Genomic DNA, 18,857 nt, shown 5'->3' with positions numbered 1-18,857 from the left:
GCGCCCCGCCGTGACGCCGCTTTGCTTCTCTCTCCCTACAGCGGCCCCGCGCTGCCCAACCTCACCCCGCGGCACCGGGAGCTCGTCCCCACGCCCTGCGGCCCCGTGAGTAGCCGGGCGGTCCCTCGCGGTCGGGTCCTTCCCGCAGGAGAAGCTCGGCCTGCGGTCGCGGTGTTAATTGCAGTCGTTCTGTCGGACCGAGGCGCCCAAGGGCACCCGCGGTTCCTCCGCGTGTGGTTTCGCTGGAGCTCGTTCCTCGGCTGCTTTTCATACCTGCTGCCGTGTGTTTATGGCTGCAGAGCAAGCCCGGTGCTAAACAAGCACTGCCCCCAATGACTGAAGGCCAGCCTCGCTCCAAAGCAAGCAGCGCTTTCTCAATTACTTCCAGTTACTTGGTTTTGCTTAAATTAAACCGTGTTTTCAATGCAGCGTGTGGAAAGACTTTGCGTATAAGGATGTTTTGTACAGCAGCAACGTGACTAATTAAGATGGTAGCGCAGTAACAGTGCTGTAGCTGACCTCTGCCTCCAGGTGACTCTCCAGGGCCGTGTGCCGCTGCCAAGGGAAATCTAAGCCGTTCTGAGCGTGGTGCCATTCACCGCCAGTTCATCTCTCTCCAGGACTTAGGCTGCACAGAAAAAAACATCTCATTCAAATCTTTTGTATGCTTTCAAGTGTGACTGTTTCTCTATGATCTTCTAAAAGTAACAATCTTACTGCAGGTCCCCAGGAGGTTACTTGCTGAACATTACTGCTTTGATAGGTTTATATCCTGGTATTGCCAGACTTGATTCTAGGAGGTGAAGTTAGAGTGCTGTGAGAAAAGCAGAATACAGTTTGTAGGGATGAACCCAAAAAAATCGAGGCTGAGGTCACTTATCAGATGAAGTTGGAGTTCTCCCTCCCTCAGCACTTTTGCAGTTTCATTTCTATTGTAAAATGTTTCTCTTCCCCTTTTCCAGGGAAACCCTGCCCTGGTTGTCCATCAGCTCATTTGCTTCAATGCATTTCTTAGGGACAGCAAACAGGTCAAACAGCATCACAAGTTTAAACATTCTCTTCCTTTACAGATCAAGCCTTGTTCAGAGCTGTCATTTCCTGTGAAGATCTACTTCTGCGTGACCATCCTGTCTCTGCTCAGTGTTATAGGGCTGACCATAGAGACGCTCGTACGACAGACTGAGGAAGATTTCACCATTTCCCTTATACAGTTAGTTGGAGTTGGTAAGAAACATACCCACTGTGCTTTAAGACAGAGCAGTGCCAAAGAGTAACTAAGGAATGCAATGAGCACAGAGGGAGAATTGCACACCTGCCACAAACCTCTGGTTTAGGTCAGCACAAACAGTCCACTAGAAAGTTATTTCCAAGAGGTTGGATTTAATTTGTTAAACCTTCACTTCTTGAAAACAAAGGGATGTCCTTTATTTGTCTCAGAAATGTTCCTGTGCCATCTCTGCAAACAGTAGTCAGGAAAATGTTTGTTTCCAAATTATTTGTACAGACTTCTGTTTTAGCAGCTGAACTTATAAAACAAGGAAATACTGTCTGACATCTTTCGGGTCTTCCTGAGGTCATAAGCACACAAAAAAAACCAAATCACATGATCCATTCTTTGATTTGCTGACCATTTTCGTCTCAGTTACTTTCATAATAGCAGAAAAGGAAGTAAACTTAACTTAAAGTTTGTTTACAGCAACTGAAGTTATTATGTTACTTTGAAAACTTTTATGACCCACGTCCCAGGCTAACAAAGCTGCATTATCTGATGTGCTGAGTCCAGGAAGTACAACTCTGGGAAAACAGAAAAAAACTGTTACTTTGTCTATGGTAAGAATGAGCTAATGTTTGCAGGAGTGACCTAGATAGGAACAGCCTGTGTTTGTGCAAGGAAAGCCTCTTCCTTATGTGTGTGGTCGTTGCAGAATAGAATACTAAGGTATGTAGCTTGATGTATTTCATAAATACATCACCTCAGAACTTTCCTGAATCAGTTCCTTTCTGGACTATAGGTAGTTGTTTTAAACCCTGTGCAGTGGGTCAGAGCCATGAAAACAATTCTGTGGAGGTATGTGTGTGAGCAGTACCTTCCTTACTAGTCACTGGAATTACTGAAGGATTATGTAATTTCAGTTCTTTAATAAAATAATGTTACTTAATTTCATTTGAATATACTATTCAACAGTATAGTTCTAACCCAGTAAAAGATACCACAGCTGCTGGTTAGTTTGGATAGTTGCTGTTTTTAAACCATTATTTCAGAAGTGATTTAAAAGTCCAGTGAATTATTTCATTCTTTGTATGCTGCACACAGGAGAGAGTACTCACAGCATCTGAAGGATCGGATGCAGGCTCCTTTTTGAGAATGAAGATATGCTTTTGATTAAGGAATCTAAGTTGCACAATCTTGATAATTCCACTTTGTCATCAGGATCAAGTGTACTGAAAAATAGCACCACTCTGTGCTCACCTGCTAACTGACTTTTCCTTCTCCTTTCCAGTATTCTGTGTGTACTATGTCACTAGAGGAATCCTGCAGGAGAACCGCCAGGAGCTCATTGTCTTTGTTCTTTCCATCCTGCTAGTGATGTTTCGATCCATTATCAATTTCACAGTTCTTCCTGCTGAGCAAAAGCCAAAACTCCTGGTTAGTCTCCTGGTTTTAATGAACTTTGCTTTACTCTAAATCTTGGATGTAAAAATCTTAGAAAGGCAAGGCACCTGTGCTAAGAGCACTGAAAAGAGAAAATCAGGCCAAATTATTCCTACCACTGAATAACAAAATATACATCTCCAAAATGACAGTTCTGTTCCTCTGTGCAGTTCTATGGGTTTGTTTATGCAAGTACCTGAAAGTAACATCAATATCAAATAACATAACTTACACAGAATTACTGCAGAATGTGTTGCCATCAGTTTACTTACCCTGCATCAGATTTTCACCTATAAAATAACTGGCCCAAAGTCACATAAATCCGACTGAATGGAACTGGAATGTCAGGTCTGTATGCAAGGATGCAGCCACTAGCAACTCATAACATCCACAAATGCAACACTGTGTTTCTAAGAGTGATAACCTGATGCAAGGAAACAAAAAGACAGTGTTAAGGCAGGTACTGCCCATCCAGATTATTTGTTTATCTTCCATAACAAAATGTAAAGAAGGAATGTACTGTGTACTAACTTTAGTAATTAAACTTTCCCCTGCCGTGCTTCTCTAGAAGTCCTTCCTCTTCGTGTTTGCATACTTATCACAAATGTGAGGAGATTCCTTCTTCCCTGTCATCTAAAAAATATTTTTTGGTGGAAGGGATTACAGTCAAGATAGGAAGATTACAGCAACACAGAATTTTCCTGTTCAACTGCTGATAATTGTATAATTATACAATTAGTTAAACATCTACAGCAAACAGAGTTGACAGTCAATAAGGAACAGGCATTAGAGATGCAAATTACTTTGAGGTACATGTCCTAGCTTTCAGTTTATATATTAAACAAGAATAAACGAGTAAACCAGCAAAATCTAGTCTAGAAGATGCACTGTTAAGGAGATTTTAGTAAAAGTAACTGATTACTCTTCTGCTTATAACAGTAACTTTTCTGCTTCCTGAGCCAGAATAATGCTTATTAGTTTAAACATTTTCATATCAATATAACTATGAAGGACATTTTACCACTTCAGCTGTCTTTAACGTTGAGGGTAACGTAGGCCAAAATAACTAATGTGAGTTCACACTTAGTACCAAGCGCTTGCATCAAATCAAGCTATGCTTTTTGCCACTTAACAGTGTGCAAACTGTCATGTTTAACTGCTACTTATTTTAAATGCTATTAATAGGTAGTTCAGTTCTTCTTACCCTTTTATTCCTTCATTTCCAGTTAGAAGATTTAAAGATAGAAACTATCACTGTTTCAGCATGACCAGTCACATGCTTATTTCTCTTTCTCATCAGGCCCGCTTCATTCTCATCCTCTTGGTTGGCTCCTTTGATGTCATCTGTGCCATCATCCTTATTCAGAGTCAAAGCATGATGGCCTTTCGAGTGGGTGGTGCTCTAGAAAGCCTACAGTCACAATACTTCATGCTGAATCTCTGTTTTTCCATGCTGACCTTTGATCTTCAGGCACAGGTATAGAACTCTTCCTCCAGGTTCCATTTTTTCATCCTGTTGAGAATATCTTAGAATTACAGCTAGCTGAACTGAACTGAGAACTTCCTAAAGCAATTCTGTCTGTATCATACCAGCTAGGTAAGATTAGCCTGATAATGGTAATTTTCCAGGTGTTTTTTGGTGTCAAGCATTTTGGTGAGATATACAGTCTCACGCTAAAAATTTTAGCAAATCTTTGTCTCTTCTCTTTCAGCTCTGCTTGTGTATTCTGCTGATAAGCCTCCACGAGATCACTCTTCTACATAACATCATTTCAGCAACAGGGATTCTCTGGGCTTGCCTGAAAGTGACCGTTAGCATCATCGCGGTAAGTGTGAAGCTAACAGCTATGCTATCAAGGATAATTACCTTCTGAATCTAGAAGTTCCTGCCCTCGAGCAGTAATCACAAGCTAGGAAGTCACAACTGTCCCTTTCTGCATAATATTGCTAAGTGGAAGGGATCTAGAATGGATCCCAATAGAAAACGAGAACACCAGCAATAGCAAGGTTTAGTATAGATCTGTGTCTGTCCCCTGAGTGTGAAGGTGAACCACCTCAAGCTATCATTACTCCTTTTTTAGGGACATAGTTTTATTTTCAGTCCTTGACATCTGTGGAACTACAGACAGGAGGACAGTATCTTCAATATTTCTACCTCTATGACAAGGTTAAGTGGAACTGTCAACTGTCCTCCAAATTACTGTGAAGATGGATATACAGACACAGACTGCACAGAACTCAGATCCTTGGGAACCACACCAAAAAAAGGAGTGGTCCTTTATTGGAGCAACTTCTTTAAAGACGAATGAGAATTTTCAGTTCAATGTAAGGATTTGTACATATCTGGTCTTATTTTACAGATTTTAAAAGAATTGAAGCCTCTAGTGTGGATTTTTCTGTGTCAGAACGTACCTGAAGTCGTTTTTCTCATCTACCTGCTTTACACGGTAATCCACCAGACTGACTTGCTTGATAATGGGGAACAAGGCTGGAAGCCTCTGCTTTGTTACTGGATCCTTGGGTGCAAAACATGGTGTCTCTTTCCTGAGCATACACCTTCATTGCAGTTCATTTTAGAATCGATGAGAGCAGCAGCCATGTCCAGCATCTTTGGAATGTACTTTCCAGACAGGAATCATGTCAAGTTGCTCCTAAACTAGTTAGTTAAAGGGAGAGGCTATGGAACTCACTGCAGCTGGCAGAGTATCTGGAATGATTAGAGAAAGATGAAAAGAAAATCTTCCAACACAAGGTACATAGTTCTTCTGAAATGTTTCTTCTTCCTCACAATAAGTCTCAAGTGGTACCACTGTTTGACCAGCTGCAGGGTCTGAAGTCATATTTTAAAGAATATCTTACACAATATCCCAGATGCTGATCTTCATGTAGGCAAAACAGGAGACACTGTAAGCCCATCAAAGCTCAGTCTTGAGCATTTTTTGGCACTATAATAACGATAAAGCACTTATCACTGGAGCAGCCCAACAACTCCCATAGCATGTGGGAAAAGAGGCAAGGAAGAAGAAAGGGTAAAGCTGATTAATCATCACGGGAAGGGCCCAAATGCTATTAGCAGCCAGTACTTTGTTTCTCATACTTCACTTCCAGACACTGACAAAAGTCCATTGGCTGCAATCCTTGTGGTTTTATTAAAGGTTCTTCCAATTATCTACAGACCTCTTTGATTTGGAAAAGCACAAAAGGACCACACACTGACTTTGGTGGTTACATTTGTATTGCAGTTAGGAATGAAAACACAGATAAGAATAACGTAGCAATTTGAAAATAGCAACATCTAAGACTGCCTAGCAATTGAGGGCACTGGTATACATAGTAAAACTCCTCTCTATCAGATAAAGCTATAATACAGTCACTTATCACATTACTTCTTCCAGAAACTTAGAGATTGATTGTATTTTATGGGTTCCAGGGTTTTGATTGTTGTGTCTTTATTTTCCTACAGGTGATAAAAGAGTGGGGCAGAGGGAATTCTTACACTCTAGAGGCTGCTTTCATTACTGGCTCTTGCATTTCTGTTGCAATAAAATCTGTTTTGTTTTGGGCATTGATTCACGTCTACCGTGGCTTTGGGCAAGGACTAAGAGAAAGAAGTAAGTACTCAAAAAGGCTAACTTAACTAAGAAGTCTGTGGCCTGTTGGACTCACAATGAAGTAGAGAGCTTGCCAAGCCAGGAAAACAGTTAGGAATAGTCACGATAAAAGGCAGGTCTTTATTGCCATCAGCAGCTTGGATCAAATAAGTGTGATATCTCCTTGAAGAAAATTGATATCTGTTAAATCCATACAAGAACTGCTGCCATCCAGAAAAACAGATCTGTGTGGAAAAAGTCTCCTCTATACAAAATAGATGCAATTCTTCTTTATCATGCTGCGTGTCTAAAATAAGAGGGATAAAGGGACCTAGCTAGCCACCAGTCTGACATTACCTGTATCTTATGAAAGAAGGACATAAATGTTGATAGGCATTGTTTTTGACTGATCTACCTCTTCCTTTCTTCCCAGTGTTTTCTTCCTATGGAAGGATCGAATCCTGAGCATCCCCTTTGCATCCTAACTGCAGCTCTTACAGAGTGAAAGCATAGCTGAGAAGTTCTGATCAAGTGCATGCATTTGGAATGTTAGATAATGGCTCTGTTTCACAAAGACAGAAGAATTTGCTTTGAAAAGTGACTTCACATTTCTTAGCTTGTTTTGTGCTATGGGATTACAGCAGTGCAGCTGGTAACGGCTTATAAAGCAAAGTATGCTCATGAAAACAAGAGTAATCCTCTCACACTCAGTGGGTTCTGCTGACAGGACATTGCAGCTTTCACTCACGTTCCTGATGTTGCTTTGAACTGTGGGAGGTTCACAACACACATGTGAGTGGGGCACATCATTAATATAAATGCTCATTTTGTTGATGCTCCAACATAAGATAATTTGCACGCCAGTCTTTACTTACTGAGGCTAGAAGTGGAGTGCCCTGCCTCCATTTCTCAACTCAGACCTGTCACTGAGCAGAGGTGCTAAGAGCTCCACAGTACATGCTTTCTGTTCTGCAGTTCATGTATGACTTCCGTGAGCTGTTTAGACAACAGCTGTATTCTTTGATATCCACTGTGTCTGTGTGATTGCTTATCCCCAACATAATAGCTAGAGCTCTTGTCCCTGCTCTGACTTAAGAATACTTCATAATGTTTTTTTAAATCTCAGCTCCACATGAAATCTACACAAGGTCATTTCATGCCCTCCAGCGTATCTAACCAGTGTGCCATTTCACACACAAAGGTGACTGTTGAAATAAGTCTCTACTCTTGCAATTTAAAAAGTTTGGTATTTTACTGATTGGAACCTTTAGCTACTGGTTATGTATTTTTTAATAAAGTTTAAACACAGTTTGGGCATGGGTTATTTTTTCTTAAATTAATGAGATGAGCTCAATGGGAAGCTGCCTTACAAACTGAAGATGGAAGAACTTGAAACGGCGACTCCTGAGTGCTGTGAACCACACTGGATGAAGTAGCTGAAATAGTTTGTTGTAGCTTCGTAGGGAAATTTGTAGGGAGGATCTCAAGACTTGTATAAAGAATTGAGACTAGGATGAGAAAAATACTGACCAAAAATACATTTTATAGGCAGCACAGCGGAGACATGAAGAGGTTAATCGTCTATGGTCAGGCTGCATACAGCTGGCACTTTCAAGAGAAAGCACGAGAGCACCAGCTGATGACTGTGACTTCATTCCACAAGTCCAAATGTGACTATGTATTGTTGCTGAAATGGAGGAAAACAATTAAGCATATTCAGTACTTTTCTACAATAAGCCAGCACGCAGCAGGTCTTGCCCAGAGCAGTAGCAATAAGGGAATACTTATTTTTTGCAGAAGGTCTTTTCTTGGCCAAAATTACCTGAAAAAAAGAAGGCTTGTACCATGCTTTTTTTTGTCCTCATAGCAAAATACTGGCACTACTATTTCCCTGCCTCCTGCATAGACAATAGAGTGCCACTGTCGCAGAAATGCTGGGTTATCTTTTTGGCTATGGACTGGAAGAGCTTGTAACTAGCCAAGCATAAGATGGAAAACTCTTGCTAAAGCACCTCAAGTAGCAAATAAATTCCATTTAAAAGCTGCTATACTTACCTCTATATGATATCATTTTTCAATCATTTGGCATGCATCAGTTGTTGGAATAGGTTACAGATTACATTATGACATCGTGAAAGGACATTTAATCATAATCGTTAGCCATAAGTTTTATGGTAAAAGTGTCTGGAACTTGGTCACAGCATGCAAAGGAGAGGATAGAATGGGTATTTAAACTACAATTTCACTCGAGTTTATTATCTATCCAAATATCTGAGATTACTTCAGATTATTGCCCATGTTTATTTCCTCACTCACTTTTCTACTTTTGGACCTTCATAAAACTAGTTAACGAAGCCCAATTAGCTGTAGGGAAGATTTTATTTATTTTTTAAACTTGCACAGCAAATCCAGAAGCTTTTATTTTGAAACTTTTGGGAAGAGACTTGCATCAGACATACACAATCACAACAGCCTTACATACATTTCTAGAAAACAGAAGCTACTGTCCCATGAGACAATGCATCAAATCCCCACACTGAATATTTGCCTTCCAAGGAAGTAATTGTGTATACCTAACTTATTATCCTCAAAAGTCAAAATGCTGTTAAACAAATTCAACTTTACAAAAAAGATTTTATTGAAAGGATTGAAAAATATTTGTTTTCAGCAATATTTAAAACAAGTTTCAAAGCATTAACAATATGTAACAGAATTTTTCCTCTTAAAAATTAAGTACACTCTGCTTTACACCGTACTACGTTGGTTTTTAATAGCTTCTTAAAGTCTAATGGAGAGTGACTTTTTTGTTGCTGTTGTTTTTTAAACACATCAATTTCCAAGCTTCTATTTTGGCCCTTTGTAGTCTGGAAAGGGTTTATAGGTACAGTGATATTTCCAACCCTTATATTAGAAATACCGTTCATAATCAGCAAAACTCTGTTTTACTAGCACAGTTTAAACAAGTTCAGTAAGCTACTCTTATTGCCAATATTACCAAGTCTGCATTAGAGCTTTTATCACATTCAGATGTAGTTAGAACACAATACCCACACTGGAAGCAGTTAAATAATGCAAAATCCTTGAGTGATGATCAAACTTTACTAGCCTGCTTGCAAATTGCTGGTTCGCAGATTAAGGGCCTTGAAAAGGGACTTTGTACAGTTAGATAAGTTGTAATATATTAACACAATTTCTTCTGTGTTTTTATATGAAGCTAGCATAATTATAATCAAAGGTGTTTTCCTGAAGAAAAAGCAAAAGACTGAGGCCATCTCATGACTTACTTTCCTGTAGTCAGTGACTGTAGCTCTACTAGGCTGAGCAGTGATCCAAGTAACATTGTTACCAAGCAGGAAAAGTTGTATAAGCAAAACTGCAGAAGCCTCAAAGCCAGCAATTCAATTGCAGTACGTGATAAATTTAAGGACAACTCCAGCAGATCTAATTTAGAGAAAGTAGTTAGCTAAGTTTTGTTTACATTTCATGAACGTGCACTCTGCAAATTAAAGTTCTGCAGTTTAATCTATGAAAGCTTTACTATTATAAAAGCATAAATGAAAAGTGCTGAATATAGTTTCATCTTTACAAAAAAATAAGATAGATAAGGCTCGTTAATTTTACCTCACCTTTACCAAATGATTTCCACCTTCCTCGTGTGCCTGGTATTCTGCTCAATTTTCATTAAACAATAGATTTTTATAGCCACTATACCCTGTTCCTCCTCTCAGTTATTGCATGATTAAATAATAGTTTCAAAGCAAAAAATTTGATGATTCCACAGCTCAAAAAGTAAACAGCTTTTTAATAACTGAATACCCCACCTAGAAAACCCGTAAGCAGCATCAAAACAGTGATAAAACAATTACTGCAGATTCAAGTGAAAGATAAATGTCAGAAGCTAATCTTGACATTCTCCAAGTTATCACAAAATTCTTCTGTTTAGACCAAAGTAAACCAATATTCTATTCTACAAAATTTACAAACTGAATTTATATTAACATCATTTCATTGTGATTTTTCTCATTAACTAAGAGTTTGCTCCTCTTTTATGGAAAAGTGCTCTCATCTCGGTTAATAAAGTTAGACAGACTAAGGGCAGCATCCAAAACATAAGAGACATTATTGGAACCATCAGAGCACAGCACGTTAGGCAGAGTTTGGGAATTAATGCATTTCCCACTACCACTTTGGACCACGTGTACAACGTAAAACAATCATGAAAAGTTATCATTGCTTCTCGCTCCACTTTCAAGGAAATCCCACCTTGTTCAGTAAGAAATTACCTCTTCCACAGTACAATGACACAGGCTTAAATTCAACTGATCACGTCCATTCCTTTAATGGCCAATGCAGCAACAACGCAAAAATGCTGAAGTTTGGATAGTGTGACCATGAGACTGCACCACAGAGAACATAAATGTAAACATTATACTTGGGTTTGATTTTTTCAGTTAAATTACAGTACAAACCCTTCTTTTTTTTTTTTCCCAAACTAGGTTGTTGTTGTTCTTTTTCATAAAAGCACATACAATAAAATATGTACATAGAGAAGTTAGAAACATTTGAAAGCATCTTAAAAAAGTACATATGAGACTTAGAATATCTTGAGTGTGCTGAAGGCACCATTGTTACTCTGCTGGGAATGTGTCCTCCCATTTATCAGCCTACCAATGCAGTATCCCTTACTGTATTACTCAGCACCCAGAACTAGAAAATACCTGTGGAATTTGAGGGCATTCAGGGCCTAGTACAGGACACTGTTGTCTTCAAGACAACAGCAGCACTAGGCAATACAGTATTCCAGATTCCTCTCAAATATCTAGAGCTTTTTTCACTACTATTTTATTTTTTATCACTATTATTATACAGCCCCTAATGTTACCATTTGTTCCAGAGCATCAAACAAAAATAAGCACGCTAATGTTTCCCCCTAACAGGAACTGCAGAGCTACAAACAAGCTCAGCAAGAAAAGTGAAGATGACTGAAATAATCAACTCAGCTCAAGCTAAATGCTTGTCCATGCTGTTCGTTGGTGCACATTTACACAGTGATGACAGCAAAGGGTCAAACACTGTTCAGACAAATGGGCACTGTGCGTATGCATGTGTTTGCACATGTGTTATTGATATATATATAAATGTCTGGAGTTATTTTCCCTAGTTCCATCTACTCAAAAAACATTCTTCTTGGACACAAGATAGATATCTATCTTATATAAATCTTTTTTTTCTAGTTTCATCTATTAATAAAAACATTCCTGATAGGTGTTCCTTATTCACAGTTTTTGTCACACTTGCAAGTAAGAAGAAAGTATGTTAAGCACTGTTTTGATGGAGAGGTGTTCTGGGCAAGTTGTATTTAAGCCAGATAAAAAAGTAAAGCACTTCTTTTTTAAAGCCAATTTCTGTAGAGCCTTCACGTGCATGGAATTCTTAACAAATGGAATTACATACATACCAAAGTAAACAGACTATTTTAATGCCTCTTTCCTACTGCCATTTTTCTATTACATATCCACATACAGCCTACCACATTAGTGGTAAGTTATATGTTACAATCAAATCTACAGATGCAGTCAATACCAATCAGAAATAAACCATTTCACAACTGCTCATTTAAAGAAAATTCAAACTGGATTACAACAATCATAACCTCACTTATTCCATTCTATTCCTGCTGGATAGGAAGTAGCAAAATAATTTCCAACCATCAGCAGATCAGACTGATATAAAGTATATCACTGTATGTGTGTCTGAGATGGCAACCACACCTGTTAGCAAAAACTTATAAAACAAAACAAATCAAGCATATAGAAGGGATACTGCCACTTTCCATTCCCATGAGTCATTAGATGTAGACACTCAAAATTCTTCTTCTTCAACAGCAAAGTTATTTTGCTTCTTCCGAACATTCCAGTGTAAACACTCAGCCAAGCTTTCAAACCAGTCGCTCACAGGATCTCGGAAACAGATCGAAGGAAGGGGATAGCAAGAGGTAGTGATGCTAATACTGCAACAACACAGGAATAGCTCAGGTCAGTCAATGGCAACAAACAGCATTGTAATCTCTCTCTCTCTCTCTCTCTCTTCTTCACTAGCCAACCTAGTGCTACGTTCAGCAAACTGGGTGAAATCAGAAACCAAGTTTACATGCACATCTAAACTGAGTGTAAACAAGCAATAAAACAACAGTGTGGACAATAGGTTTTTGATACAGTGAGAACCCACTCCGTGACATCCTGCATGGCCTTCACACACTCAGCACTGGGGCAAGGGAACATTTAAGCCACCACCTTGGCCTTGAAAGTTCAAGTTTCAGCAATATGCAACATGACTAAGAAGTCTTGCCTCTAACAAAGGACCAAATGCCAAATGTGATGCCTGAAGCCCCATCAGTCTCCAGATCTATTCTACAGATCTTTTAATCAATTCAAGACAGAGTGTCAACCAGGAAGAAAAAAAATATCCCAAACAGCAAGTCTATCTCTCATGTCACAGAGGCCTTAAACCACCTCCCTGTGCAATGAGTCACCATATTTTTCACATAAAAATTGCACTCTGCTCACTCCAGATTAATAGAACTGCAAGAGGCCACCGCCATTCACTAAGTTAACATGGCTTAAGCCATGTGGCATCATTCAAAGCCACTGCTTATACACAACACTTGCTAGTTTACATCTTAAGCTAAGACCTGCTAGACAAATTTACAGAAATTTCTGAAGATGTCCATCCTCCTTGCCAAGTATTCAGTGTTTACATGCTTTAGTCTTACTAATTCATTTGCTTTCAAAGACCTAAAAAAACAGAAGAAATTAAACAGCACAGTTTTGAGAGAAGTGTATGAATCAGTACTTCTTGCACTTCTAAAGAAATGCTACAATCTAGAAAGATCTTACCTGTCTCCATGGCATATTTCCTGTCTCTTCCTTCCATCAAATGAAACCCACGCTGTATTCCTGGCATCCGGAGAGAGCATAATCTGAAAGAGAAAAACTGAACTTCAGCTCCTAAATCTATATTTCTGAATACAGAGTTTACATTAAGTCAATTCCATATTCAGGTTTTACAGGCTTTTTTTTCCCCTCCTACAAGACAGCCTTAACAAAAACAATCAGTGAGTCTTAGATATCTTTAATAATTTACTCAAAATCTGGAATATTTGTTGTTGAAAGTAATTTCACTCAAATTCTACTGAGTTTACATGCACTTTAGCAAAAATGATGGAGTATTTTCTTTGTCAGAATACAAACATACTTCAAATTTGCAGAAGTTTACACAACAGAAAGCAATGTGAAGTCTTCTACTACCAGGCATATTATTCTAAGCGAAGACCTATTCTTCACCCAGACTTGATCTGGTCCAAATGAAAGAATGCAGGAGATACACAGCAGTTCCTAAACTCTTCTGTTTTGGTCAGATTTGCACGGTTATTACAGAAGTTTTTAATTTGAAAAGAACTAATAAAAGCTAACCTTGAGTTCCACTCCAGCAGGAACAACAATAGGTCTGAAAGACAATGAATGAGGGCAGATCGGGGTGATCATTATTGCAGGAACATTTGGATGAATCATAGAAGCTCCTGCAGCAGCTGCGTATGCAGTGCTACCAGTCGGTGTGGAGACAATGACTCCTGCGAAAGAAGCAAAAAGTTCACTTAGTTTAACATTAGAACCAGTGCTGTTATTTTGGAAAAAAAATCTAAGAAACACGACTGCTAATAAAAATGAAGCAGAGACTACATCAGCTTGTATTAACCTACAGCTCTTCTGTGAAGCACACAAATCAGAAGCTCTTCTAATCCTGGCCTGGTATATTTGTCCTATAAGCTCACATAAGTTGCATAAACTTCTAAACCTCAGGTTACACTTTTTTGTAACAGAAACATTCATTTGTCTGTAAGAATTACAGGTCAAGAGCTTTTAAGATGAACTTCTGTATTGTATCTCTTAGAAGATCTTAGTCATTCAACAAATTCCAGATATCTTCTGAGTTATTTCTTATTCTTCATCTAACACATTATACCCAAAGAAGCTGCCACTTGCCTTCATGAGTCCATTAACAGAAAGCTTGCAACACTGAATTCTTCCTTGATAACTTATGCATTCCACAATGCAAGACCTTACTTATTCTTTGCAACATTATTTTCTGTCACCAGTGAACTCAAGCTTGAGATTTAGTTTCCACGTGAAAAAAAAAAAATCAGCATTCAGTAATAATTACAGCAGCCTACAAATGAAGTGAGAAGCAGTTTAGCTCAAGAAGCAAACTCACCATCTCCTTGCACTGTTGTTATCAGGTGTCCATCTAGAAAGACATCTACATTGGAAAGGTAAGAAGAAGGACCACGATCCACCACAACTTCATTTAGGACCTGCCATAACATCAAATATCACCACTGTTGACTTGGGAATGGATTAAATGATAAGCAGAAACATGCTTTCCAGATCTTGGAAAAATTCATCCTGATTTAGTACCTGCCAAATTAGGCTCTTTACAATTTTGTTGTCAGTTGAAGGATTTTTATTTATCTAATTATGGGATGTTAAGAATTAATAGGTATTAGCAGCAAATAGTTACTAGCAATGTGTGGGGTTTTCCTTTCTGCTTCTAAAACCTTTAAGGCATTCCATTTCAGAGCTACATATTTATTTACAAAGTAGAAGTAAAATATCAATGTAGGAAATGACAATATTAGCATTTATGGCTGCAGAAAGTAATGAGGTGCATCATTTTCTCATTACTTAGTGCAGATATTGTGTACTATATCAATATGGTATATCTCTCCCACACTACTGGGCTAATGTAATGAAAATAGTAAAGTGATAACAAAACACATATTCAGCAAATTACAAAGCATATATTAGGGGTTTTTTGGGGTTTTAGTTTTTTGGAACACTGACCTGATATTGCATAATTTGCTTGCCCACTTCTTTCTCTATATTTGTAGGCACTACTCCATTTTCTTCTATGCCATTCTGTACCGTCAGCTTCTCTCTGTGCTCTTTTACCACTTTCACTTTCAACCTGCTTCGCAGAACAAGAGCTGCATTGCCTAGAATTGAAATACAGGAGAAAGTACACAAGAATGATATGCTACTATAGTAAATAAAATGGTAATGACTACCAATCTGTATGAAATACCATTCACCTATCCCCTGTGCAATGTTCCCAGTATCATTCACAAGAGAACTGTCTATATCTAGGGAAAGCTCGAAACAGATTTTCAGTATTCATGAGCAAAAATCAAGTCAAATCTGAATCTTCCTCTCTTTCCTTACAATATTAAAAGAATATTTAAGTTTCACATGGATATCATCAAGATTAGAAAACACTTAGGCTCATAAGATCCTCACTGAGACAGAGGCTTAGCTTAGAGAAAATAAGTGCATTACAAACACACATTAAAAGAAAACATTCCAGCAGTGTGAGAATTTTATATATCTTTTTCAGAAATTTACTTTGAATTTAAATCCATCTCCTACCGAAGAAACAAAATATTTCTTCAATTGTTTCAAGTGTTGCCTGACTTTTCACTCTTCAAGCACTGCACTGCTTAGAGGAACAAACTACCAAACACTTCACAGCTGTCTTCTGTTATTTGCTTACTCCACATAGGACAAAGTTATTTCTTATCCATTTTGCTTTACAAAATAGCATGGAGAGCAGAAATTGAATGGGTCAACACAATGCTTTTGTTAGTTTAGTGTAAGTTGATTGTGACTATGGGACTACCTAAATGAGTTGGTTAAGAAAATTAACCAGTCTTGGAAAAAGCTACAGAAAATGTAACAAAAAGAAAGACCACACCATGTCTCCTTAAATTTACCTTCTATAACCTGAGTGACTTGGGACTGAAAATTCTCAAAATTAAATGGAGTAAGAAATCCAAGGGATCCCAGATGAAAAGCCATAACTGGAGGTACACTACCCTATCAATAAAGAAAAGAATTTAAAAGCTACTGAATAAAAGCAATTCATACTTCAACTAATTGCCTGTAAATACTTTGACTATTAATGTAACTTCAACTGTTCATAATAAAAACAAATGGTATAATTAAATTAAGCAGCTCATACACATGCTATTTTCAGAAGGTATAGGGTAAAACATGCTTGATTAAAAAAAGGAATCAACAATGAAGGACAAATGCAGTCCTCGATAACAACAGAAAAAATTATCTTCAAACATTTTAAAAAAGAAAAGAGGCCTTTAAGCCTATTTCTAAAAAAGACCAACCTGGAAGAGCGAAGAAGCATAAAGCAAGGTCCCATCTCCTCCCAGGCATATGATAAAGTCTATTTGATTGGAGATATCATCATAATCTGGAAGAAACATTTAAATACAAGTTCTGAATTACGTTCTATCAAAGGTCAAATTCCACATGTAAGATATGTGCACCATGCCAGCATTGACTCACAAACGTAAAAAAACCTACAAGTAAGATGTAACAACAGTTTGCAAGAGACAGATTGGTTTCACAACCTTGATCCAATACCAAGGAGATGTTAAGACAAATAAAGGCTATGCCTCAACTTTATTTTCAAGAATTTGTTACCATACCTTCTCGAAAGGTACAAAATTTCTTCTTCACTGGTCCAAAATTATCATCATTTGCAATAGCAGGGTCTTCCAATACTTTTTTTTCTACATACACTATCATGTTGTTCTCCTAAAAGGAGGTAAGATGAGCTTGTTAACGATCTCTTAAATATCGAAGTATTTGATTCCCTCCATAATTTGAGTCAGTTAAAAACACAAATAAAAACACACATTTTTATCTGCATCTTCGGGTTGCAGGGCTTTTTTTACTATTATTCTTAACATACAACATGTGGTTTAATTCTAACCAGAAATGTGCAGCACACACAGGCCATCTGATAAATAAAAATCAGTTCTGGAACAGGAATTACATGATACAGTGAACATTTCTGTTTACTCGAGGCTCTAAGTATTAAATTTTCTGTCCTATGTCTCACAATTCAGATCTGCACACAGTATGAAGGAAACAATTTTGATTTTCCCTCCAAGTACTGTTCCTCTGAAACAAGTTTTAATACTTCCAGTGCAATAAAGTTTGTGCTAATGATTTGTCTGCACTATGTAATTCACGTTTAACAGAATCAATAACTGAAAATAACTTAGATATAAGATTTCTCAGCATGGTTAAAAAAACCCCTCAATTTAGATTCTGTTACCTCAGTAAGATACACACAGAGCTCTTTAAAAGGCTGCAGCAGACTGGCATCACGTATTTTTTTAATAACAAGGACACTCTTGGGAGGTTTGTTCCATGTCAACCGCTGGCTTGCTGGATCCTGAATGTGCCTAGAGAAGAGAACACAGTGTAACACAAATCTTCAGGATTGTTAGGTTATCATCTTTTTAAATCAGAAAATGTCACTATAAAGGAAAAACAGAGGACCAAAAGCACTGAGTAACTGAAAGGGGCAGAGATGTACTGCAGTGCCTGTAAATTTTCAAACATTTGTTATTACCTTTTGCTTTGACATCATTTTAGCCAGGTAAGAACATACATCTTATCACACACACTGCTGAGACAATAGAGAGAAGGATATAATTGTAATGATGCCTTCTCCCCTCATGAAACCAATAAATACTTTCCTCCACTAAGATTTCACTGATTTCAGTATACAGTCACAGTTTTCCCAGTACAGCCTGAAGTCTGTAGATGCAGGAACAAATTGCATTTTTTTTAAATAAGAATTAATTCAGAACTACAGTATCCCCAGAAAAGGGCAAATATTTCAATAATTAAGACACATATCTGTATTAAATCCTCAAGGGAAGCCTCAACAGCTACAACAAACTGTACATAACTTCTACTCTAGGAAGTCTGTAGCAACTCTGACACTTCCTACCATAAAAACTCATTCAACTTCATGTTGCTCTGTAACACACACCATTCATTTAGGAACACACAGGTGTATTTTCCTTCTTCATTTGGATCCGCTGCTGAGCTACACAATTTTACTGCTATATTTTGCATACAATGAACATCTCATCCTTTTCCATAAGGTGCAGATATAATCCGTAAAGCAAAGTAGATTAGTATCCATGCTGAACAGCCAAATTTAGAGATTTGGATTTATTGCTTCAAGAGTTAATGTAAAACAGATGATGATAACACAGGTGGAATAACCTGCTCATTTTACTTCTATGAAAAATGTTCACATTCTACATAGAGCAGAAACTATAGACTAGCATAATTTTGTTCAAAAAACATTTATTTTATAAGATCAAATTCCTCAAATCTAAATACTGCTCAAAGGCAAAAAACACGTGCATAGAAACCACCCCGAAAATACATTTCAGCACAATCAGGCTGCCTTGTAAAAGCTGGCTGAGAACTAAAGATTGCAGCATTGCTTTTCACCTAATGAGCCCGGAACTAACAGATTTTCTTCAAACCAAAAAGACAATCTGCATACTTCAGCTGTACTCACCAATTCCATGTAGTTCTAATTGAAAAATTATTCATAACATGCTTTAAGACCTTCATGTTCGTTTCCAGAAGTCAGGCAAATGCAACAGCTCCAAAAAAACAGGCTGTGCTGAGGTTTTTATCGATTCTTAAGAAACTTCTACCTCAAAAAAA

General features: G+C 37.9%; 2 protein-coding genes and 1 long non-coding RNA gene across 3 annotated transcripts; 1 reads left to right on the top strand and 2 right to left on the bottom strand.

Annotated features, from left to right (window-relative positions):
• The first annotated feature begins 6 nt into the window (after positions 1-6).
• On the top strand, positions 7-7,554 carry LOC100550667. The gene is made up of 8 exons (XM_003212215.4): positions 7-105; positions 1,071-1,224; positions 2,502-2,647; positions 3,954-4,130; positions 4,366-4,479; positions 5,014-5,100; positions 6,117-6,264; positions 6,677-7,554. The coding sequence occupies exons 3-8, from the start codon at positions 2,588-2,590 to the stop codon at positions 6,706-6,708; spliced, it is 618 nt and encodes a 205-aa protein (XP_003212263.1). The 5' UTR covers positions 7-105; positions 1,071-1,224; positions 2,502-2,587; the 3' UTR covers positions 6,709-7,554.
• LOC116217411 lies at positions 2,987-3,946 on the bottom strand. Its single transcript, XR_004161922.1, has 3 exons — positions 3,858-3,946; positions 3,185-3,286; positions 2,987-3,077 (listed from the first exon to the last, which is right to left on the bottom strand). It is a non-coding gene; the product is annotated as an uncharacterized LOC116217411 (long non-coding RNA).
• A 1,303-nt stretch (positions 7,555-8,857) lies between the features above and the next one.
• On the bottom strand, positions 8,858-18,851 carry NADK (NAD kinase). The gene is made up of 10 exons (XM_010722817.3): positions 18,706-18,851; positions 17,437-17,566; positions 16,802-16,910; positions 16,478-16,563; positions 16,070-16,172; positions 15,144-15,295; positions 14,515-14,614; positions 13,716-13,873; positions 13,140-13,222; positions 8,858-12,253 (listed from the first exon to the last, which is right to left on the bottom strand). Exons 1-10 carry the CDS (start codon positions 18,759-18,761, stop codon positions 12,106-12,108), a joined length of 1,125 nt encoding a protein of 374 aa, XP_010721119.1. The 5' UTR covers positions 18,762-18,851; the 3' UTR covers positions 8,858-12,105.
• Between the last annotated feature and the right edge of the window lie 6 nt (positions 18,852-18,857).

The sequence above is a fragment of the Meleagris gallopavo genome, chromosome 23 (genome assembly GCF_000146605.3).
Source record: "Meleagris gallopavo isolate NT-WF06-2002-E0010 breed Aviagen turkey brand Nicholas breeding stock chromosome 23, Turkey_5.1, whole genome shotgun sequence".
NCBI lineage: Eukaryota > Metazoa > Chordata > Aves > Galliformes > Phasianidae > Meleagris > Meleagris gallopavo.
The sequence above is the reverse complement of the archived record's forward strand: the minus strand, read 5'-3'. Positions and strand labels throughout refer to the sequence as shown.